The sequence below is a fragment of the Rhinolophus sinicus genome, chromosome 15 (genome assembly GCF_057876585.1).
Source record: "Rhinolophus sinicus isolate RSI-liver-muscle chromosome 15, RSI-T2T, whole genome shotgun sequence".
Classification (NCBI taxonomy): domain Eukaryota; kingdom Metazoa; phylum Chordata; class Mammalia; order Chiroptera; family Rhinolophidae; genus Rhinolophus; species Rhinolophus sinicus.
In genome coordinates, this window is record NC_142515.1 from 24,807,712 (window position 1) to 24,830,561 (window position 22,850).

The 22,850-nt window shown below is 37.2% G+C and overlaps 1 protein-coding gene across 2 annotated transcripts in view; it reads left to right on the top strand.

Annotated features, from left to right (window-relative positions):
• The window catches only part of HPSE2 (heparanase 2 (inactive)), a 530,036-nt gene that overhangs the window by 25,923 nt on the left and 481,263 nt on the right, over positions 1 to 22,850 (top strand). For both annotated transcript variants that reach the window (XM_088791901.1, XM_074339233.2), the window contains exon 3: positions 18,420 to 18,581. In XM_088791901.1, the coding sequence (XP_088648027.1) occupies positions 18,420 to 18,581 (162 nt within the window). The remainder of the gene's footprint in view (positions 1 to 18,419; positions 18,582 to 22,850) is intronic.

Here is a 22,850-nt window from a genome sequence, read left to right on the forward strand (position 1 = left end):
CCTGAAGCCTTCCATGAGACAAGCAGAAGCAGCCTCCTTGAATGATAAACAAGCTCAGCTGCAGGAAGATCTGTGGTCTGATATTCATTACTGAAAAACTTCCATTGGATGGACAGTTTGTCCAGATGAGTTAATTAATTTTAAGAGCTCTCTGTCTTCTTAGAAATATACCATTCCAGATTGGCTGAAAACATGTTTACTTTGAACATTCATCAGTAATTCTGGGTCAGCCACCCCACAGCTTGGTTTGCTTTGGTGCCAGCTGCATGTGGCAGAAAAGTTAATTAGATGTCTCTTGTTGTGTTAAAAGGGGGAAAAGTCATGCAAGGGAACAGGACTCTTGCAGAGAGAAGGGAGTGTGGAGTTGCTAGTTCTCAGAATTGGGAAGCTATGAACACAGTGACTAGTTCATATGTAAGGAAATTAGGGGCTTTTTCCGAGGATTGTTTCTCCTCTCTGCAAATGAATTTCCATTTCGATACTCTGAAAATATTTAAACAAATTGTTTCACTTGTCCAAAGTCTCTCTCTTTTTTTTAAATGCCAGATTTACCTTGCCTTCCAAGTGCTATTTGAGTCCTACCTTTACTTCCAAATGTTCTTGTATTGCAATGGCTTCATGAAACCCTCTCTTGTCTGAAGTTCTAAAGCACTAGGAGTTAATATCCGTGCTGTTCTCCAGTGTATCACACATTTTGCTGGTGTTTCAAGTGTATTTAGTAGGTCTCTCAATTAGATTTAGGTGAGGAATTACCTTGTGAGTGTGAGTGGGTAGAACAAGTGACAGCCTGTGCAAATGATTTTGTAAAACGTTTCCTCTTCCCTCATCTCCTCTTCATCCCTTTTTAAAATGTAATCAGTGTTATTCAGGTAAAATTTCCTAATTTTCAAGTTTGCAGTTTGATGAGTTTTGACAAACATATTCATTTGTTAACCATGACCATAATCATGATGTAGAAATTGTCATGATATAGAACATTTCTCAAAAAGTTTCTTCTTGCCCCTTTATAGTCAACCTCCCACCCTCCCAGGAACTACTGATCTGCTTTCTGTCACTGTAGTTTTACACTTTCTTGACTTTTATATAAATGAAGTTATGCAGCAGATAGCTTTTTATGAAAGGCTTCTTTCACTTAATGTCACACTGTGGAGATTCATCAGTGCTATTGCAGGTATCAGTAGCTTGTTCCTTTCAATCAGTAGGGAGTAGTTTCCATTGAATGAATATACTACAATTTGCTTATTCATTTACTACCTGATGGAAATTTGGGTTCTTTCCAGTTTTTTGGCTATTATGAAAAAAAACTGCTATGAAAATTTGTATCTCTGCATGGACATATGTTTTCATTTATTTGGGATAAATACCTGGGAATGGAATTGTTGGACTGTGTGGTAAGTGTATGTTTAATTTTAAGAAAATTGTCAAACTTTGCCCCAAAGTGATTGAACTTTTTTGCATTCCCACCACCCATTTTCGAGAGTTCCAGTTGCTCCATATCCTCGTCAAAGCTTGTTATGGTCAGTCTTTTTAATTTGAGCTATTTTAGTGAGTACAGTGGTATCTCATTGTGTTTTCATTTGCATTCCTGTAATGACTAATGATATTGAGCATTGTTTTATGAGCTTATTTGCCATGTTGATTTTCTTTGGTGAAATTTCAGTTCAAATTCTTTACCTTTAAATTGGGTTGTTTGTTTTATTATTAAGTTGTAAGTGCTTTATGTATTCTGGATATAAATCTTTTATCAGATATTTGTTTTTAAATATTTCCCCCCTGCATCTGGTTTGCCTTTTTATTTTCTTAAAATGTGTCTTTTGAAGAGTCAAAGGGTGGAGGGGGCCAAAAAAGTTTTTAAAAAAGTATCCTTTCATTAGACACAGCTACCATGTTTCCCCGAAAATAAGACTTAGCCGGACCATCCGCTCTAATGCGTCTTTTGGAGCAAAGATTAATATAAGACCGGGTCTAATATAAGACCCGATCTTATTTTAATACACTATAAGACTGGGTGTTATCTAACATGATATAATATAAGACCGGGTCTTATATTAATCTTTGCTCCAAAAGACACATTAGAGCTGATGGTCTGGCTAGGTCTTATTTTCGGGGAAACACGATATACACAAGCAGTCAGGGTTCCACTTTTGCCCTGGGAACAAAAGAAAGCTCAGGACCAAATTCACTGCTAAATCATAGTAAGCCATCCTTTCCTTAACTTTCCGGTATGATCCATGTACTTTGTGAAGGCAGGGGCTGGGTTGTGGTTGTATTTGTATCTTTAGCGTATGTATACTGCACCTGGTAGTAATAGTAAAATTTATTGAGTACTCACTACATGATAGTCAGTGTGCTAACCGTTACATTTTAAAAAAAATTTAGATGGTCAGTTCATCATTTAAAAAAATAATTTGTGCTTTTTATGTGTGTTCTAGGATTTACAAAATACATTTTTAAATGATTAGAATCTACTTTCAATTAACATTATACAGTTTCATGCATAGTGTAAGTACTGTAATTCTCCCTCTCATCTCTCATGCCATCAATATCATAATTTCATTTCAATATATGCTATCCACAAAATTCATTGTTCCTATTTTTGCTTGAATCATTCAGCTATATGTTAGAGTAATTAAAATAAGAAAAAAGACTTTGTTTTACCTTCATTTATTCCTTTTCTGACACTCTTTAGTGTTTTGTTTTTTTAACATCGAAGTTTCTGACTATATCATATTCCTTCTGCCTGAAGATGTTAATGTGTCTTCAAGACTAGGTATACCAACAAGAATTTGTTTGAGAAAGTCTTTCAGCTTTACTTTTGAAGGATATTTTTGCGTAGTATAGAAATCTGGGTTGACCAGAATTATTTTTCTTTTAACGCTTCAAAGATGTCACTCCATTTTCTTCCATGGTTTCTGATGAGAGGTTTGCTGTAACTCTTATTCTTGTTCCTCTGTAGACAGTGTGTCTTTTTTTCTATGACTGCTTCCAAAATTTTATCTTTGTCTTTGGTTTTTAGCATTTGGACTTTGATATGCCTAGTGTGTGTGTGTGTGTGTGTGTGGGGGGGTGTTGTTGTTATTTACTCTTTTGAGTGTTATCTGAGTTTATTGGCCCTGGTCATGGTTTGTTGTCTGTCCCTAATTTTGCAAAATTTTTAGCCAATATTTCTCCAGGCTTATTGTCCCTTTCTTTGCCTTCTAGGATTACAATTATGCAGATAATATACCATTTGCTATAGTTCCTCTGCTCTTGGGTTCCTGTTCTGTTTTTGTTGTTGTTGTTCTCTCCCTTTTTTTCCTTTTTGTATTTCATTTAGGTAATCTCTATTTGACTTGTTCTCTCTTGCTTGCTTGCATTATTTTTGACAAAAAATCTGTTGTCATATATATTATTTTTATTCCTATACCTAATGTGTCTTTTTGCTCCATTTTTAAATTTTTCTCTATGGTTTTTAGCTATTTGATTATGATGTGCTTTGGTGTTGTGTTCTTTTTGTTTCTTCTTCTTGAAGTTCTCTGGGTTTACAGTTTTAATCTACAGTCATGGACTGCTTAATGACAGGGATGTGTTCTGAGAAATGCATTGTTAGGTGATTTTGTCTTTGTGTGACCATCAGAGAGGAGACTTATGCAAACGTATATGGTACAGCCTGCTACACACTGAGGCTACATGGTACAGCCTAGTACTCTGTAAGGGAGGAAAAATAATTTCCCTCTTCCTACCTGGGTTCTTGACTGAGACATCCTGTAATAAAAGACATAGTAGCAGGAAGTAAACAAAAGTTTAATAACATGTATACCTTCTGTCAATGTAAGGAACATCCAAATCTGTATAGAATTTCTATAAGAACTTAAAATTATTAGCACCCAAACTGATGACAATTGCAGGAAGAAAAATCTCAAATGCTTCAGAGAGTGACAGTTGGCAGTTTCTTTTACACATTTGGAATTAAGACGGGAACATAAGGAAGACGACATGTGGGAGACAGGATAGTTAACACGATTATGTGTTCTCTTGAGGGTGGTTACACTTCGGAGAGATGTAAGAAAGAGGATTACTCTGGCATTTCAAAGGTGTGTTAAACTAGATGCACAAGAACAATGGACAAGGCTTGTTTAAGGCAAAGCTAAACCTTTTACTAAAGAAGTTATAGGCCTGGGGTGTGACTACTTAGTATGACCTGCCCAGTTAGGAATCTAGGAGTAGATCACCCTGTGAGATTACTTGCAATCTCTGGACTTGTCAGATTTATTATAGCACCCCTTTTTTTGGTCCATGCTCCTGTATATATGACAGACACCCGAAAACTGAGTAACTCACCCAAATAGCTGAAGCCACTACCTGAAATACTATCTTCAGCTGAAGAAAAAAGAAGATGCTGGAGTTGGGGGGAGTCAGTTATGGCAGGTTAGCAGGAAAAGCACAGTAAACAAGAGTAAGGTGGTTGTCTTCTGCATCCGATAAAAGAGTTTCTAGAGATGAGGTCATCCCCCTCTTCCTGGTACAGTAAGGGAGAAACCCTTACAATTGATTTACCTTACAAAATGTAAATGTCTTTTACAAAGGGTACCTTCCACTTGGTTTTCAAAGCTTCTCTCATGTCTGCTGTTTCTCAAAGTTAACCAGCCTAAAATAATTCTTATGCCAAAGAGACGTATTTTGGGTTGACAAGTTCTGTTTCCCTACAGCCCCTAGTCTACAAACTGGTACAGTATGTTACTGTACTGAATACTGTAGGCAGTTGTACCACAGTGGTAAATATTTGTGTAATGCATTGCACTATGACATTATGACAGCCACCACATCACTCACTAGGTGACAGGAATTTTCCAGCTCCATTATAATTTTATGGGGCCACTGCTGTCTGTTGTTGACTGAAACATTGGTATGCAGTGCATGACTATAATTTAGAAGTTATGACCATTGTTTTCTCAAGTTTTTTTCCTTCTTTCATCCCTTTTTGGCACCAATTACTTACATGATAGGCTCCTTAATATTGTCTGATAGCTCAGTGATGCACTGTTAGCATTTTTTCAGTCCATATATGTCATTTTGGATAGTCTATTGCTATGTCTTTAATTTCATTTATCTATTTTTGTGCAGTGTCTAAGTTACTATTGATCCAATCCAGTGTACTTTTCATTTCAGTTATTATATTTTTTAGTTCTAGAAATTCAAATTTTTAAAAATTTCTCACTTTTACTCTTGTGCTTTCTTTTATCTTCTCAAATATATAGGATATATTTTTTTGGTTGTTTTTTCATATCTTTCCATCATCTGTGTCATTTCTGTCTGTTTATCTTTATTGATTTTTCTCCTGTTTATGGGTCATATTTTCTTGCTTCTTTGTATGCCTGGTCATTTTTTAATTGTACGTCAGACATTTTGAATTTTACATTGTTGGCTACTCAATATTTTGATATTTCTTTAAATATTTTTTTTGTCTTTTTTGGGGTTGAAGTTCAAGTTCTGGGAGTCAGTTTGATTTTTTTGTTAAGCTTTGTTAGGGTGGTCAAAAACAGTCATTAGTGACTAATCTATGGCTAATTTGACTTTTCTATTGAGGGCAATACCTTTCTGAGGCAGTAGCTTTCTACATCTACACTCTTCTCGATGCCTTGTCTGGAATCAGATCTTTTCAGTCTGGCTTTTCAGAACGTGAAATATTCCCGGTCGCATGTAAACTGTGGTGGTGACTGTTTCACTTACTCTTTTCTGGTGGTTCTTTTCCTCGCGTTGGTAGTTTTCTCATATCTGGCAGGCCATTACCCAGAGACTCAGATGACTCCACTGCAGATCTCTGGAGCTCCCTCCTCTCCTGTACTCTGTTCTGTAAATTCTAGTTGCCCTGGCTTCTCCAAGCTCTGAACTCTGCCTCCTCAATCCAGCAAGGCAGTTGCGTTCTGTTTTGGTTTCTCATCCCTGGAAGTGTGATAGGGCATCTCAGGGCTCACCTCGTTTGTTTTTCCTTTCTCAGTGATTGCTGTTCTGTACTCTCTGTTTTTCTTTGTCTGAAACCATTGTTTCATGTATCTTGGTCCTGTTTTAAGTAATTTAAGGTAGGAGGCTTAATCTGGTCTTGTTATTTCATCATGACAGGATGCTGAAATTTGTGATATGATTTTAAGGTTCCCAGAATGTCTCCTTGTCCCCAAATACTTTCCTTACTGCCTTGCTGGGTGCTTATAATTCCACCATTAATTCCAAATAATGATTAATTCGAGTCTTTTGGTATTTGAATATCTTCTTCAGATGCAAAAGTGCCCCTGAGGAATGGAAGCCTAACACCATAAGGAGCTCACTAAATACTTATGGGGCATCTGAAAGCACAGAAAAATTACAGAACTAGAACTCTGGGAACCTGGCTTCAGTCTGAGATCTACCACAAACTATGTTTGAACCCTGACTAAGTTACTTGTCTGGGCCCAGTTTTATCTTTTTTAAAATATAAAGGAGGAAAAAAGGTGATTAGTTGGCTGCTGGCTAAGAGCAGTAGGCCCATGCCTTCCTCAAGAAACTTAAATTGTAGATGGAGAAACACAACTAAAATTACTGTAAACTCCAGTAAATCATAAAGGACAATGTAGTAGGACATTATCTATGCTAAGTGCTACAAGAGTTCAGATATGTTAACCTAATAGATTAAATTATAAGGTCTTGAAGGAATAAGATAAGGCTTTGTGCAAAGATAGAAATCAATTTATTCCTTGAAGGATTAGTACTTTGGAGGATTGGCTAAGCTAAAGGGGACAAAAATAAGGAGAATAAGATGTTCATCTTTGTTAGAAAATTTTATTGTCTAATGAGAGTTTAGTCTTCTGATACTAGATCAATTTCAGGTGTAATTTATAAAAACAGAAGCAATTGCTCTTTTTTTCCTGTAACAGTAAGAAATAACAATTAATATTTTAATAGTGGTTATAACTCTTGTGGTTATTTTGAGACAGTTATAATACATTGGTTTTTTCAGATTTATGAGGTTTGTAGACACTTCCTAGTGTTTTTTAAACAAATGTCAGACCTAATTTGTACCCCAAATAAAATTTACTCAAGTTCCTCATCAGTACTCATCCCCTCAACTTCCCCTTTGTTCCCTACCTTAGTTAATGGCATTATTGTCTCCCTAGTTTCTTAAGGAAAACTTTGAACTATTTTTGATTCTTTTCTGAATCTAATCTCCCGCATTCATTTGGCTATCAGGTATAGTTGTCCTTAATCCTGGAATCTTCTTTCTTGCTAGTGCTATGTTGCCAGTCTTTCTTGCCTCTCTCCTGGACTATTATCATAGTTTAATGGGTCTCCCGGCTTCCCAGCTCTTCCAATATAGTCCTCATACTGCTTTTAGGGTTATTCTTGTGTATGGTCTTCATTAGATCGCGTCTCTAATTCAGAGCCTCTGACATCTCTTCAGAGCCAGGAAGACAAAGCCCAAACCATAAAGGCACTCATAACTTTGCTTCTGGATCGTTTCTTCATGTTTCTTCCCATTCTACTGTACTCTAGTCTTAGTATTCTAGGTATGGTATGTGGAAAAGGGAATCTTTCAAACAGGAAGCAGAATTAGCAAAGGCATGAAAATGGATAATGTACTTGGATTCTCCATCAGACAGACTTCTACTTATCCTTTAATTAAGGCTTGTCTAAGAAGTCAGTCCCCTTTATTGCACCCTCCTGACATCATCTCCTTTCCCTTTGTATGCAGATTGTAAACGCTTATTACATTGTTCTAGAGCCATTTCCGTTGTAACTTGTTATTGTGGTAGGCTGTGAGCTCCTTGAGAGTAGGGACCAGCATTTATTCATCTTTGCACTCCTAGTGTTCAATAAAGTGTGTTGAGCACATTGTTGGAGCTGATGTGCTTCTATGAATGGATCATAGAATGGATCACCATCGTATGTAACTAACACTCTCTTGAAAGCCTGGTCCTTTCCAGGACTCCTAGTTTTGTAGGTCCCCTGAGGCTGCCACTAGGAGGCTCCAAAGCCATCCCCACGAAGAAATGGGGTTTGCTTCCAAGTTAGGGAAGGAAATGATGATGCTTGACAAATCCTTATTAAAAGTTCCGATGTCTAAACCTCTGTTTTAATTTCTGTAGAATTGTGTGTGTTTTTTTTCCTGGTTGATTTTGACATTTAGCAGCTTTGGATTACACATAGCCCTTTGGAGAACTCGTAATATACCTGAATGATGATAAGGCCAAGGATGTGTACATTCTAGTCCTAGCCAGTCTACTCACACCATGGGGGAAAGTCAGCTCTCAATGAAGCTAGGTTGGTTTTCTTTTCAGGCACAGAATGAAGAAGGCAGGTGCCACTGACTCTAATCCAGTGCTTGAAATTTTTTTCTTTTATTCATCAAAAAGCATGTGTTATGTGTAATTGTTGGCTCCTGCCCTTGCCTGTTGTTTATGTAGCTCCAAAAGATTTGAACATATCAGATTCCAACAGGAATTGCTGTCTAAGATTATTGCTGCTCTGTGACCAAATATGCCGGACGATTGCCTCTAATAGGCACTTATGACTGTTGCTTTGGTGAAGTAAATTCTATACCATTTCTTAGAAGGTTGTCTCTTTAGGGACCTTTGATAATGAGACAACTAGAGCTTCTGAGTGGTTTTTACTATTTGGATGTGAGGAAGACGAGAGGAGCCCATTGCTGCAGAGCTGCATTGAGCTCTTCGTGTAGCTCTATCTTTTCTTTCCACATCTGAATTCTGTGTGTTCTTTGTGGCTGAGTTAATCTTCTGTGAGGTTTCCTCCAGGATGTAACATTCTCTCTTTTTTTCGGAATTTAGTCTAACTAAATTTTAAAGTTGGAAGAACTTTAGTCCAGTCTTCTACCCAACGTGTGAATCCCATCAAGTGTGGGTAAAAATGGCCCCAGATACACTGAATAAACCAGCAAATGTCTTGGTTTTGGCCAAGGTTGGTTATGTAACTGTTGTTATCTGAGCCCCGTCCTCTTCTAAGATCTAGTGCTTTACTTCAAGCTGTGGGTATTATTGCTAACAACCATTTATGATTACCCAGTCCTTCCATGAGGTAATTTATTCACTTTTGTGAAGCATCAGTCAGGCCAAGCAAAGTATCTTTGTGGACGGAATTTCAGCAATTACAGATGAAAGAAAAGGAGATGTGATACATTCTGCTACTTTGTAGAGGTTAATATTAGATCCAGTTCTACAGGGACTCTCACTTGAAAATCTTCAAGTTGATTGGGTATGAGTCATGGTGTACAGATGAAAAATCAGGGCTGTGAGGACAGCCTTAGAAATATTTAGCAGATGAATGATTTATGCAGAGTTGTTGTGGGAAGTCTCAGCTTCTGGGTTCAGCCTCCAATCCAATTGTATTGCATGTTTTCATGAACATTTTTGAGATGGAACAATGGTGTCTTCATCTGGGAACGATGCAAAACTAGAGAAATACTGCAGACCTCAGAGGAGGGGGCTGCAGCAGAGACTTGAGTAATCATGGACGTCTGCCAAGTATCCATATATATTTGCATACATTTAGAAGAAATGGATTAAAATACTTGCTGAGGCAGATTCTGCCAGGGTGTCATTTATTCTGCTGGGGGATGTAGTGGGAAGAGCACCAGCAATTGGGAAGCCTAATCATTGCTTGGCATAAAATGCTGTGCAATTAAAATGCTGGGCAAAACACTTCATCCCTGACCCCAGTTTTCTTATCTGTGAAATTTGAGGGTATTCTACTCTTTACTCATCCCTCTAGAGCAGGAATCAGCAAAGTACAGCCTCTAGGCAAAATCTCGCCACCATCTGTTTTTATAAAGTTTTATTGGAACACAGCCATGCCCATTTGTTTATGTATTGTCTATGGCTGCTTTTGCATTACAACAGCGGAACTGAGTAGTTGCAACAGAGGCCGTATGGCCCACAAAACCTAAAATATTTACTGTCTGACTCTTTATAGAAAAAGTCTGTCAACCCCTGCTCTGCAGAACATTTGAAAAACTTCAGGGGTTTACAATCATTGACCTAGGGATGCTGTGGGTGTCTGGTTGGTGGGGGCCCAGAATGTCAGATGCCCTGCAGGGCAGGATTTAATGAAGAACCGTCTCACCTGAAATTCCAGTGGCTCCCTCCTAAGGATTCTTCCCTTGTTTTTGATTCTAAGAAGAGCCATTTTGGAGCGCTACATTAACTCTTTTAGACCACTCAAGCAACAACATCTCCAGTTAAATGAGTTAGGAATTTTTTAAACCACTTCTCATAACCTGAAAGAGTGTCCACCGAGAATCTAAATCAGTTATTATACTTAATGATGAAATGTTAGCAGCATTCCCCTTAAAACCAGGAAGAAGCCAGCATTGCCCACAGGTCACCTGTGCCCTGGAGGTTCTGGCCCTGGCCGCCACAGTAATGTTAAGAACTGTGAAGTGTCTAAGGGCTTATCCTACTTGCTCACTAACAAGGTAGCCTGCAGTTTCATGGATGCTCGCAGAAGATAGGAGACTCCTGTGTCACACACAAAGCAGTTTATTTTTTACAGCAGTAGCTGTGGACCAAGTATCAACACATTTTTGCACTGTTTTTCTGAGTCTCAGTTCCCATAAGATGACAGGAAGAATGCGGGGTGATACTTGCTCATGCAGTGGGTTGCTCATGCAGGGGAACCCTCACAACAACAGGAAGGAATCCTAAAGGAATTTTGCTAAATGAATGAAGCCATATCCCAAAGGCTGCATGTTTTATGATTCTGTCCATATGACATTCTGAAAAAGACAAAGCTATCTGTAGGGACAAAATCTCCAGACGAGCAAACAACAGATCAGTGTTTGCTGCTGAGACTGGAGGAAGGGATTGATAATACAGGGGAGCATGAGCGAGTTTCTTGGGTAATCAGACTGTTTTGTGTGGTCATGTGCTTGTGGATACTTGATTCTATTCAACTGTGATAACTCTTAGAGCTGTTCCACCACAAAGAGTGCATGCCACTCTCTCCAATCAGGATGTTGTGGAAGCCCACGATGGAGTGTAGATTTACAGATGTTTCTCACTGTATTACAGTGAATGACACAACCACACAGAAGGCTTGGAGGAGGAAGGAGCGGACCTACGTGGCTTTATTTTGACTGGATACTGTAGGGCTAAGGAAAAAAGAACTGGGAAGAAACACTACTGGAGTTGATAATTTTGTTTCCTATAGGGGAATGGATTAGCAATTCTGAAACTGCATGTACACAACGGTTGAACAAAAAAGTGAATGTATTGTAGTCGAAGATAAGCAGGTTTTTCACTGTCAGAGAAAGAAATTGCAAATCAGCAAGTGGGAAAGCTGGAAGGAACCCTTTGGTACAGGATTGGAGTTGGCGGCATCAATTTGAACTAATGTGTTCTTTTTTTCCTTTTCATAGGTATACAGGTAAATAGATACAGAAATAAATATAGATATGTGTGTATGCATCAGTTAGTATGTACGTATAATTTTCATAGCTCTTTTAACTGAACGTCCTAGAAGTAGTGACACCCCAGTAGCAGTGAGCCCATGTTGTACCCATATTTTTAAATACCATTCTTAAACGAAAGGAGCCAGTGCTCCTTGGAGAAGTGTACGATTCTAGGTCTGGGACAGGGAACATACAAGATGATCCTGTTTTTAATTTTTTGAGGAACCTCCATACTATTTGCTGTAGTGGCTGCACCAATTTGCAATCCCATTAACAGTGCACAAGGATGTCCTTATGATTTCACTTACATGTGGAATCTAAAGTACAGAATGAATGAACAGACAAAATGGAAACAGACTCATAGATATGGAAAATAAACTGATGGTTACCAGGTGGGAGGGGGTTTGGAGGGTTGGGTGAAAAAGGTGAAGAGATTAAGAAGTACAAATTGGTAGTTACAAAATAGTCATGGGGTGTAAAATACAGGATAGAGAATATAGTCAATAATATTATAATAACTATGTATGGTGCCAGGTGGGTACTAGACTTACCGGGGGGAATCACTTAGTAAATTATATATATGTCTAACCACTATGTGGTACACTTGAAAGTAATATAATATTGAATGTCGACTGTAACTGAAAAATAAAAATTGAAAAAAAGAAAAGATGATCTGAAACATTTGTGGTGTTAGAAAGTAAGGAAGTGCTGTTAAAAAAATGATGGGAGTATGTCAAAAAAACACAGAAGCTGACCTGAAAGAACTCCAAAGTGCCAAAGCTGGAACAATCTGTGTAACAAAATAGATAAATATGGTGACTTAAAGAATAAAGTAAATACCCATAAGTCCATGCTGATATGAATAATGGTTGAATAAATAAATAAATGGAGAAGGGATAGCTATATGTGTGTGTGTGTGTGTGTGTGTGTATATATATATATATATATATATATATATATATATATATATATATGTACGAGGTGTGACAATTAAGTTCACGAACTTGTTGCAATGATGTTGCTAACCTTTTTATTTTTATACCAGAAGGATTATTCATTATCAATTTGTACCATCTGGACAAACAGTTAACCAAGTTTACTATTTGGAAGTGCTGAAAAGGCTGCATGAAAAAGTTAGACGACCTGAACGTTTTGCCAACAAGTCATGGCTCTTGCATCACGACAATGCACCAGCTCACGCGGCACTGTCTGTGAGGGAGTTTTTAGCCAGTAAACAAATAACTGTATTGGAAAACCCTCCCTACTCACCTGATCTGGCCCCCAATGACTTCTTTCTTTACCCGAAGATAAAGGAAATATTGAAAGGAAGACATTTTGATGACATTCAGGACATCAAGGGTAATAGGATGGCAGCTCTGATGGGCATTCCAGAAAAAGAGTTCCAAAATTGCTTTGAAGGGTGGACTAGATGCTGGCATGGGTGCATAGCTTCCCAAGGGGAATACTTCGAAGGTGACTGTGGTGATATTCAGCAATGAGATATGTAGCACTTTTTATAGGATGAGTTCGCGAACTTAATTTTCCTGTATTTGCTTCAGATTTGTTAAAAGAAATTAAATAGTTCAGAAACACTCGCAGCCCTCTGCTTGCCTCTCTGCAATGACATTCTCCCTCCTTTCTCCACCCTCAGAAAGATAACCACCATCCTAAATTCTGCACATAACAAAATTTATCATCTTAACCATATTGCAGTGTATGGTTAAATGGTGTTTAGTACATTCACATTGTTGTGCAACCATCACCACTGTCCATCTTTAGAACACTTCTCATCTTCTGAAACTGAAACTGTACCCATTAAAAAATAAGTCCCATTCTTCCCTCCTCCCAGACTTTGGCAACCACCAGTCGACTTCTGTCTCTAAAAATCTGACCACTCTAGGTACGTCACACAAATGGAATCATAAAATATTTATCTTTTTGTGACAGGATTATTGCATTTAGTGTAATGTCTTCAAGGTTCATCCATGTTGTAACATATACCAGAATTTCCTAAGACTGAATAATATTACATTGTATGTATAAGCCACATTATGTTTGTCTTTTGATGGGCATTTGGGCTGTTTTAACCTTTTGGCTATTTTACCTTTTGGTTTTTACCATGTTTGGCTATGAACATGGGTGTATTTTTGTTACCTTTTAACAGTTTTTTTGAGGCATAATTTCCAAATGATAAAATTCACCCATTGTAAGAGTATAGTTCAGTTATTTCTATGACATGCATAGAATTGCGTAGTCATCATCATGATCCAGTTTTAGAACATTCTCACGGCTATTTGCAGTCAATCCTTGCTCCCATACTAGCCTCAGGCAGCCACTGGTAGTTTTCTGTCTTAAATAATTTGATTTGCCCTTTCTAGACAGTTTACATAAATAGACTCATAGAATACATAATCTTTTTGTGTCTGGCTTTTTCACTTTGTCTATGTTGTTGAGGTTATCTAGGTTTGCATGTATCAATCGTTTGTTTCTTTTTATTGCTGAGTAGTATTCTACTATATGGAGCTACTACATTTTGTGTATCCCTTTAACAGTATGTAGACATTTGGATTGTTTCCAGTTTTTAGTTCTTATGCACAATGACACTATGAATATTCATGTATAAGTCTTTGTATAAACATATGCTTTTATTTCTCTTGGGTAGATTCCTAAGAGTGATTTGTTGGTTTGTACTGTAAGTTTATGTTTTTTTTTTTTTTTTTTTAAGAAACTGCTAAAGTGTTTTCCAGAGTGTCTGCACCATTTTACATTGCTATCAGCAGTGTATGAGGGCTCCCATTTCTCTACGTCCTTGTCAACACTTGGTATTTTCAATCTTTTGCATTATAGTCATTTTAATGGATAACACCTCATTGTGGTTTTAGTTTGCATTTTCCTAATGACTAATGATGTTATGCATTTTTTCATGTGCTTATTAGCCATTTGTGTAACTTCTTTGGTGAAATATCTCCTCAGATATTTTGTTCATTTTAAACGTGGTTGATAATCTTTTTATAAGTTGTAAAAATTTTTCTTTATATACTTTATTTTATATATGTTTTTCAAATATTTTCTTTGTGTCTTTTCATTTTCTTGATGATGTACCCGTTTGGATTCAAGGCCTGTGCCTTTAACTATCTATTATATTGCCTCACATAATGTCAGAGAAAGTACCTAACCCTGTACTTGGCAGGCTTTGATGACTATACTGAAATCATTTTATTGTGCCTGTGTCACCAAGTCTCAGCTTGAATATCTCCAGGAATGGGAAACTCACTCCATCCTCAAGTAGCTCTTTTCCTTATATCGCAGCTTCTGTTGTTATAGTTTTCTCAGATGGAACTGAATAGTATGTATTTTGGTTACTTCTGTAATGTTTGACTTTTGAGATTTATGCAGAGCAAGTCAGTTATCTCCTCCATATGAAAGCAAGTCTTCTTTCATATGGCTTAGCACTCTCAAAATTTTCAGCTATTTTTTAAAAATAAAATTACTTCCCATCTTGATACTTTTCTTTGGATGAATTCTAGATGGTTGGTATCCTGCTAAGACTATTACAGCTGGAGATAAATATAATACCACAAGTAGGATACTAAAACAAAAATAATAATAGTTAACCTTTGTAGAACTCTTATTAGGTGGGATGTGTAGGTGGCTAGGTATTTTATGACTCTTTACCATAATAGTGGATGAAGAAATTTAGGCTTACAGAGGCACTTACTTCTGCAACTAGTAAGTGACCACCAAGTCAGAATTTGAACTGAGGTCTGCTTAACTTCCATTCTTCATTTTGCTGCCCTTGGCTGGCATGGAATGCAGTGTGGCTATGTTCCCGCCTGTATTCTGAATGTTCTGGTTCTATCAACTTAGTCTAAGATTACATTAATAGTTGTAGCAGCAATATCATATTTGGCAGCATGTCACTGACTTATATTAAGCTTGTATTCAAATCAAATCTACAAATTTTAATAAGATCTTAAATATTTGAGCATCTATCTGGTCTGGACTTCCCACCTTATCTTACTTATGTAATTAATTTTCAGTATAAACTTTGTGTTCATGTCTTTACCTACATCTCGGGGATTTCAGCCTAAGTTTTCAGGTTGCCAAGATAATTTTGAATGTTGAGTTTATCATCTATGGTATTAACTCTTCCTCTAGATATATGACCATGTATATCTTTGATAAGTATTCTTGATTTGTGTTTAATCTAGTTTTTTGGTACAATGTCAGACAGATTAAGGTTGAATAAAGAATCCATACAGCATATCTATTTTTTCCCCAAACCTTGTTGAAATGTACTTTTCTAAAGTCTAGAACATATGTTTGGCCATGGCCATGTTTTTCTTTTCTTAGTATTATTAATATTAAGATAATACGGTCACTTTATTTCAAAGTCCTGGTTGAATGATGTTGAGGATATCAGTTATAATTATTGCTTCTTCTGCCTTTTGAGCAATACATTTATTAGAATGGAACTAGAGAGTTTAGTAGGTGTTCTACTCTTTGAGTTAGACTTCTATTGAAAGGTATAAGATAATTGAAACTCCTCTTTACTCTTTATAATATGTTTTGGTGCAACTTTTATAATGTTTTCTGGGAAAGTATCAGCCATATTCCTTTTTTGGATAGCCTGTCTATAGTATGCTACTGGAATAGTATAATTAGGTTTTTCTTTTTAGTTCCTCACTTTTATTGTTTATAGTCCTTTACTATTAAGTTCATGAGTTTCTATATAGGAGTAACTTCCAGAAAGATCACTGGACTTGGCTTTGAAAATTACTAGATTTGGGGACTGAGCTGCTATGTGAACTTGAGCAAGTCACTTCAGCTTTGTGCACCTCAGTTTTCCCTCATATATACAGTATGGATAATAATATTATTCTTTATCATTTAAGATTACAAACACAGGTTAGGATTTCAAAAATACGTGATTGACTATGAATGGCTTATACAAATAGTGCCTACATCGCATGTAATGAGAAATCAAAAGATGGGCAGTCTAGCTCAAGTATGGAAGCTCGATAAAGGCCTTAGGGACTTAAGCTCTTCCCATCTTTCTGGTCACCATCTTTAGTGTGGAGTCCTGTGTCCTCTTGCTTCTTGACTCGTTGCCACAAAATGGCTACTACAACTCTGGACCTCATGTCTGTTTCAGGCATAAAGAATAGGAAGGACTAAAAGCCTGAAGGAAAAAAACCTGGTTTTCTCTTAGCGAGGTTTTGTCTTTTAATTTGGCAAGGGAAGTCCCCCAAGGATGTCTGTCTGCAGCTTATTGGCCAGAACCATGTTATGTGGCCACCTCTTGCTTCAAGGAAAGCTGGGAAATTGTGCATTTTTGCTTTTCAGTCTCTACAGTAGAGGAAGGCAAAGGAGAAGGGATTGTGTTTAGGATTTAGGTCAGCTAATCAACAATGTCTGCCACATACTTTCACAGGATTGTTGGAAGGATTCAGTGATACAATGTGATTAAACATTTTTATATAGCGTAATTTAAATAAATGTAAACTAGAGTTATTTTCCTGTTGCCTTCTATTGATGGTCTTAAAAACTAGACTGTATCTTTGACCCCAAAAGTAAAAATCTATGGGATTGGTTACTTACTTGAATGTTAGAGTTCCCTTTATTGCCTACATTCTAGAAACTGGTGTAACTGTATTTAAGCATAAATACTGCATTATTCCCAAACAGCGCCCCTATTTTCATGTAAGAATGAATGAGGACCATTCCCACATCTGGCTAATCTTGGTGTACCACACATCCGAGCCCTCATTGTCATGCGTTTTTATTCATCTCTGGGCTTCTCTTTTGGGGCTCTATTTATGGGTTTGAAGATTATTTGTCCACAGCAATGTTCCACTTTTCATGCTACATGCCCAATTTTTTGTAAAAATGTCGTTGAGCATTGCTGAAAAAGCCAAATTTTTCTTATTGATGCTATCAACACAGCCATTCGTTTCCCTTCCAAACCCATTGGTGTCAACAGTGGCCGAGCAGTTGTTATTATTTATTTATTTATTTATTTATTTATTTATTTATTTAGCATTTTCTCCTAAATAGTTTGCTTTGTAAAACTTGAAAGTTTCTAGAGTTGTCATACAGATTGCTGTTGAGAATACAATTTGTTTTCATGATAATCAGCTGAATTGTATTTTAATTTGTAAAAGTAAAACAAGTAACTTCAGGACATGAAAGCTACCCTAATTTTTGAGAAACATGCTAGATGAATATTTGTTTTGGAGGAAGGCTGTTTTCTGGAGTAGACATCTGCTTTGAGTGAAACGCATACTGAATTTAAAAAAGCAGCCTAAAACTAATGGGAAAGTAATTGAGAAAGAGGCAGATCTGAAAAGCAACTCTAGCTGTACTCCTGCTTTCTTCAGTGACTCACAAAATACTTCTGGATTTAAAGAGTGATTACTGAGTCAGAATGTACTCAGAGGTACTTGGAAAAATAGCAGGAGAAATCCTGAGCAGCAAACCCACAGAAGAGCCGCCCGAGTTTGAACTGAATGGGCTGGCTGGGAGGTAAATTTGAAAAGCAGGCCAAGTATCCTGAATATAAATGCCTGAGCTATCATAACCTGGTCCTAGAGCATGAGGTAGAGGAAATGACCTTCATAGTCACTTGTATTCAGACAAGGTTGCATTAGTTTTCCCCATGAAGAATGGTAAAAGATGTTAAGAAAAGGCCACAGGAGGTAAATGCGTACTGGAGGTGAACTTAGAAGGGAGATGGAGAAGTGATAATCTTAAATGAGTTCAGAGAGAGATAAGAAACAGAAAAAAAATCTCCCAAGAATTTGGAAACGACCAGAAAGACTTGCAGGATGTATCATGAAGTTGGAGACCCTCAGGTTTATTCTTTTGAATCTCTTTATTCTGATGAAAATACTGGTCATTTATAAGTTCTGTCATTTTGGGGTGGAATAGAACTTTGATGTGTGTATTTTGTTGTTGTTGTTGTTTTGCTTTTCATTTGTGCGGCCTGCCTTTTTTCTTTTTGTAGACATTGTTCGAAGTGACGTTGCCTTGGATAAACAGAAAGGCTGCAAGATTGCCCAGCACCCTGATGTTATGCTGGAACTCCAACGGGAGAAAGCAGCTCAGATGCATCTGGTTCTTCTAAAGGAGCAATTCTCCAATACTTACAGTAATCTCATATTAACAGGTAAGGCTATTGGAGTTGGCTGGAATCTTAGAGCACCGTCGATTGATGGCCTCCATCAGTTAGCAACTTGATGCTTGGGAGACACTAAAGTGGGATCCAGATGAGCCCACATCTGTCTGTCTCCACTCACTGTATCCCTTTTTTAAATGTGATGACTCTTGTCTTCCTATAAAAAATATTTCTTGTAGTTTGCAGATGTATTTTGGCTTGAGGTTATGGGCAATTCAGCATGTGTGTTCTCAAAAGACAGAACCAATGAAAACCTAATGAAGCCTTATAAAAATAGGACTTTTTAGATGTGTGCCAGTAGATTTGAGAGAATTACTAAATTTGGTGTCTAGAAGCAGCTATTTTCCTCTTTCTGTGTATGCCCTTTCTATGAACCCAGTGAATATAAAGATGAAATGTAAAAGAGATAATGATCCACAGGCAGAGCTGAGCATGTTTTGTTCCTGGTGGAGTTTGAAAATATCTGGGGAATTTGACTTTCTTTTTAAGAGCAAAGAGGCTGTAAGGCTGAGCCGTACTCCCTTACATCCTTGGTTCTAGGAGGGAAGTGAATATGTGTGAGAGAGAGCTCAAAGGAGAAAGAACTTTTTCCCAGGTTGCCTGCAAACTTTGCTGGTAAAGAGCATGGGAGTTACATGCCTTTGTTAAGTTTTGGAAAAGATTCTAGTAGCGGACTCTGATGTGAGAATCATGAAGGGCTTGAGATGAACTAAGAAGAGCAGTTCAAGTTGCCTCCATTTTCTTGAGGGCATGAAAGGCAGACGTGCGTGGTGTTGATCCACATAAACTTTATCAAATCAAAAGTGTATTTTCCCTTGTTTATGAATATTTAAAAAATAAAAAGATGAAATGTCTGACAGGCTATGAACATCTCACACTTATTTCTTTCTAAAGTCGAAGTTAGGAAAATTTAAACTTTCTTTTTAACGGGCTTCCTGGCATTTCACTAAGAATTGCTGAGTGGCAACCAAATTGTTGTGCTTTTGAAAAAGTACAAGTCTTTCCCAACTTTTCATCCTGTACCTGGTAGAAAACCCAACAGCATGAGATGAAAGCCAGACTTTAAATGTGGTTTTGGTGAGCAGAGAAGAGGATTATGGATTTCATAAGTATAGGCCCTGTTTTTTGCTCTTTGATAGCTCATTAAAGAAGGAAGACTTAAAAGTGATTTATGGCCAATGCATGCATTTCCCTAAATTGGTTAGTGAAACTGCGTTTAAGTTTAGATGTTTGGGAAGAACATATATTTCTCTCCAAATTTTTCAGTGTACTTGAAGTGTACAAATTGTACATGTATTTAGTGTTTTCCAGTTCAATGATTGGAAATGAAATATTTTTATTCCATCCTTATTCTAATACTTTTAGGCACATATTAGAGAGGTCAGACCCCATGCTCTTTAATGTGGCATAGAAAGGGCTTAGGGTAATTCTAACCCTAAACTGTGGATCCAGAGTGTGGCTTGAAGGCATATTATCTTTGAAAACACAAGTGTTCCATTGAGTTCAATGGAATCTTTTCTAATTCTCAGTAACATAATCCCTTTGGATGTTTATTCGCAGTTCAAACTGTTGGAATCAACATTGTCAACTTTTACCCTGACAACTTGCTTACTTTCCGCTAAACAAACTTACCCTAGAGAAGAGCCTCTTTCCTGCTCTTACTTCTCCCAAAGCTGCTTCAAAGAGTCCTCAGGCATTTTCCACATTTTTCACCCCAATGCCGGTGCAGAGGTGGTACCTTGCCGCAGACAGAGCATTTGGTGTGCCCCGGTGTGTTTACATGAAAGTTCAAAAGGTTTTGGTTCCAGGTGTTGGGAAGAGATGGAGTCATTTCAGTTTAGCACCGATGGTAAAGCTATTTTAATGTCCTTTAACTAAGTCTTTGATTTTACACAGTGTGGTTTTCTAATTGTTATGAAGTTTAATCCTTGATTTCTTGTATAAATTTTGAGAACATGGTCTCCAGACAGCTAAACATAATATTTAAACATAACTAAACTAACTTTTGTAAATATTTCCCTTTTCAGTGATGAATGTATATTGGTAAAGAGGGTGAGGTTGAAGGGGCAGAGACCTCTCAAATGAAGTGACTTTCTTTACCAACATGTTCAGAACACCTACCCTAGGATTTCTGCTTGGTGAGGTTCCACTTATTTTGTATAACTCTGACATAATGTTTGAGATATCTGCAGTGGAAGTATTTATGTGGGAACAGGATGAGGAAACTGGGCCTCCAAAATCTCAGAAGAGATCACTTTTTCATGCCTCTGCCCTCCCCTCAACTCCTCTCCCCAGTTATTTACAGAATTTCATGTATATAAAATGTATATGAAACAAATACCATGATTGTTTTCTGGTCAATTAGTGGTATATTCTTTATTTTAAAATTGGACAACTAAGATCACAGTATAGGAAAGAATAAAGTGATTGAAATGTCAGAATAGTAAGAAATTGATAAAGTGAATGGAATGTCAGGTGGTTAAAAGCATATTAAAGATAGTGGTGGTTGCCCTCCACCTCACAAGCAAGGCCTCATTCTTCATTGGTCCATTTCAGCTGATTTGACTTTGAACATTGAGGAGAGAGGCATGGCTTCATAACCTGCAATATAGCTGATGATCTCTCTTAAACAGCTACTTCTCAGATGAGGGCAAATAATGTCCTAGCTCTGAGGGTCATCTGACCATTTAATAAAAGGAAACAACTCTACAGTCCTCATGACAACCCACTAATGGAAAAGAATAATCATCCTTTAATGCTTGTATCTTATTGAAGTAGTCCCCGTTGTATCACATGTTTAGAAAAGTACATTATATTTCTCCATGGTATTAAGCAAGTCTTAATGTTTTTATGTGAACGATTTACATGCTATTGGACATAACGTTAGCCTCACCTAACCTAGTGGGTTTTTGAAATAAAATCTAAGGTGATGGGAACGTGATGGAGTAATTCCAGTGGAACATCAGTGATAGAACTATTTTAAATAGGGATGAGTTGTATCCTGCACTTATCACATTGACTCACCAACGCCTGAATGTATGCTTGTCCTGTAGCTTCTTGAGTATGAGAGTGTTAATGTCACTGTGCATATTAATCAAGGAGTGACAAAACGAGAGGGAGAGTTGGGTAGGAGCCTTTGAGAAAGAACAGGGATCATGTCTTCCATTTCTTTGCGCTCTCAGGATTCTTAATGTAATGACGTTCTGGAAATTTGTTAAAAATGTTCTGCTGTGTACATAATGAATGAATTCGCTTGAAGACTACTTGAAGGGATAATTTTTACATCTATTAAATAATTTTTATAGGTTCAGATTCAGTTATTTGTCTCCTTCCTCTCACACCCCCTCCACTTTGAGGTATCTATTGGACTTTTGTGGCGGATCCCTGTACTAGAATCAAATGAAAAACAGAAACAGAAAATAAAAGTTGATAGCCTTTAAGGTGCAATACATTTTCTAGGATTTTGCTTAGAATATAAACTCTTGGGGGGCAAGGAATAACCAGGCACCCTGATCCATGGCCATTATAAATGGATGGCATTACTCAAAATGCTTTCCAGTATAGCTTATGAGGATTTGTCATGTTATTGGCTGCCACTTTTGGTTTTGTACCTCTTTCAGTCCAAAGTGGACTGGAATTCCTGTGGACAGTTTTACTGTGTGACTGTGGCAAATGAATTGAGCAAAAGAGGCTCATACTACCCTGTTGTGGCCCATTCTTCTAACTTCAATTAAGTAGAAGGGCTCAGATCAGTGGAATGAGAACTGTTCTTTCAGTTCCCACAAACCATAATGCTCAAAGGACTATTTTCAGATCTTTTAAATTATTTACATCATATTCTATAGTATTGAATATAACATACTTTATTTAATCATCCCCCTATTAATGTCCATTAATTTATATACATATTGACACATTTATTTCTGTAGAGTAGACTTTTCAAAGTGGGGTGTCTGGATAAAAAGGTATGTATTTAAAAATTTTTTAAGTTTAGGTTTATTGAGGTATAATTTACATGCAGAAAAACATTTTTGACAAATGTATAATCTATAGAGTCATATAACCACCATCACCATCAAGATACAAAAGATGTCTGTCACCCTAAAAGTTCTATTTTCCTTTGCGGTCAATCTCTTTTCCCCACCTCCAGTCCTTAGGTGTGTCTGATGTGATATTTTACTCTAGATGTCATGTAAATGGAATAATAAAGTGGTTGTGTGTGTCTGATTTCTTTCACTTAGCATACTTTTTTTGATTCAT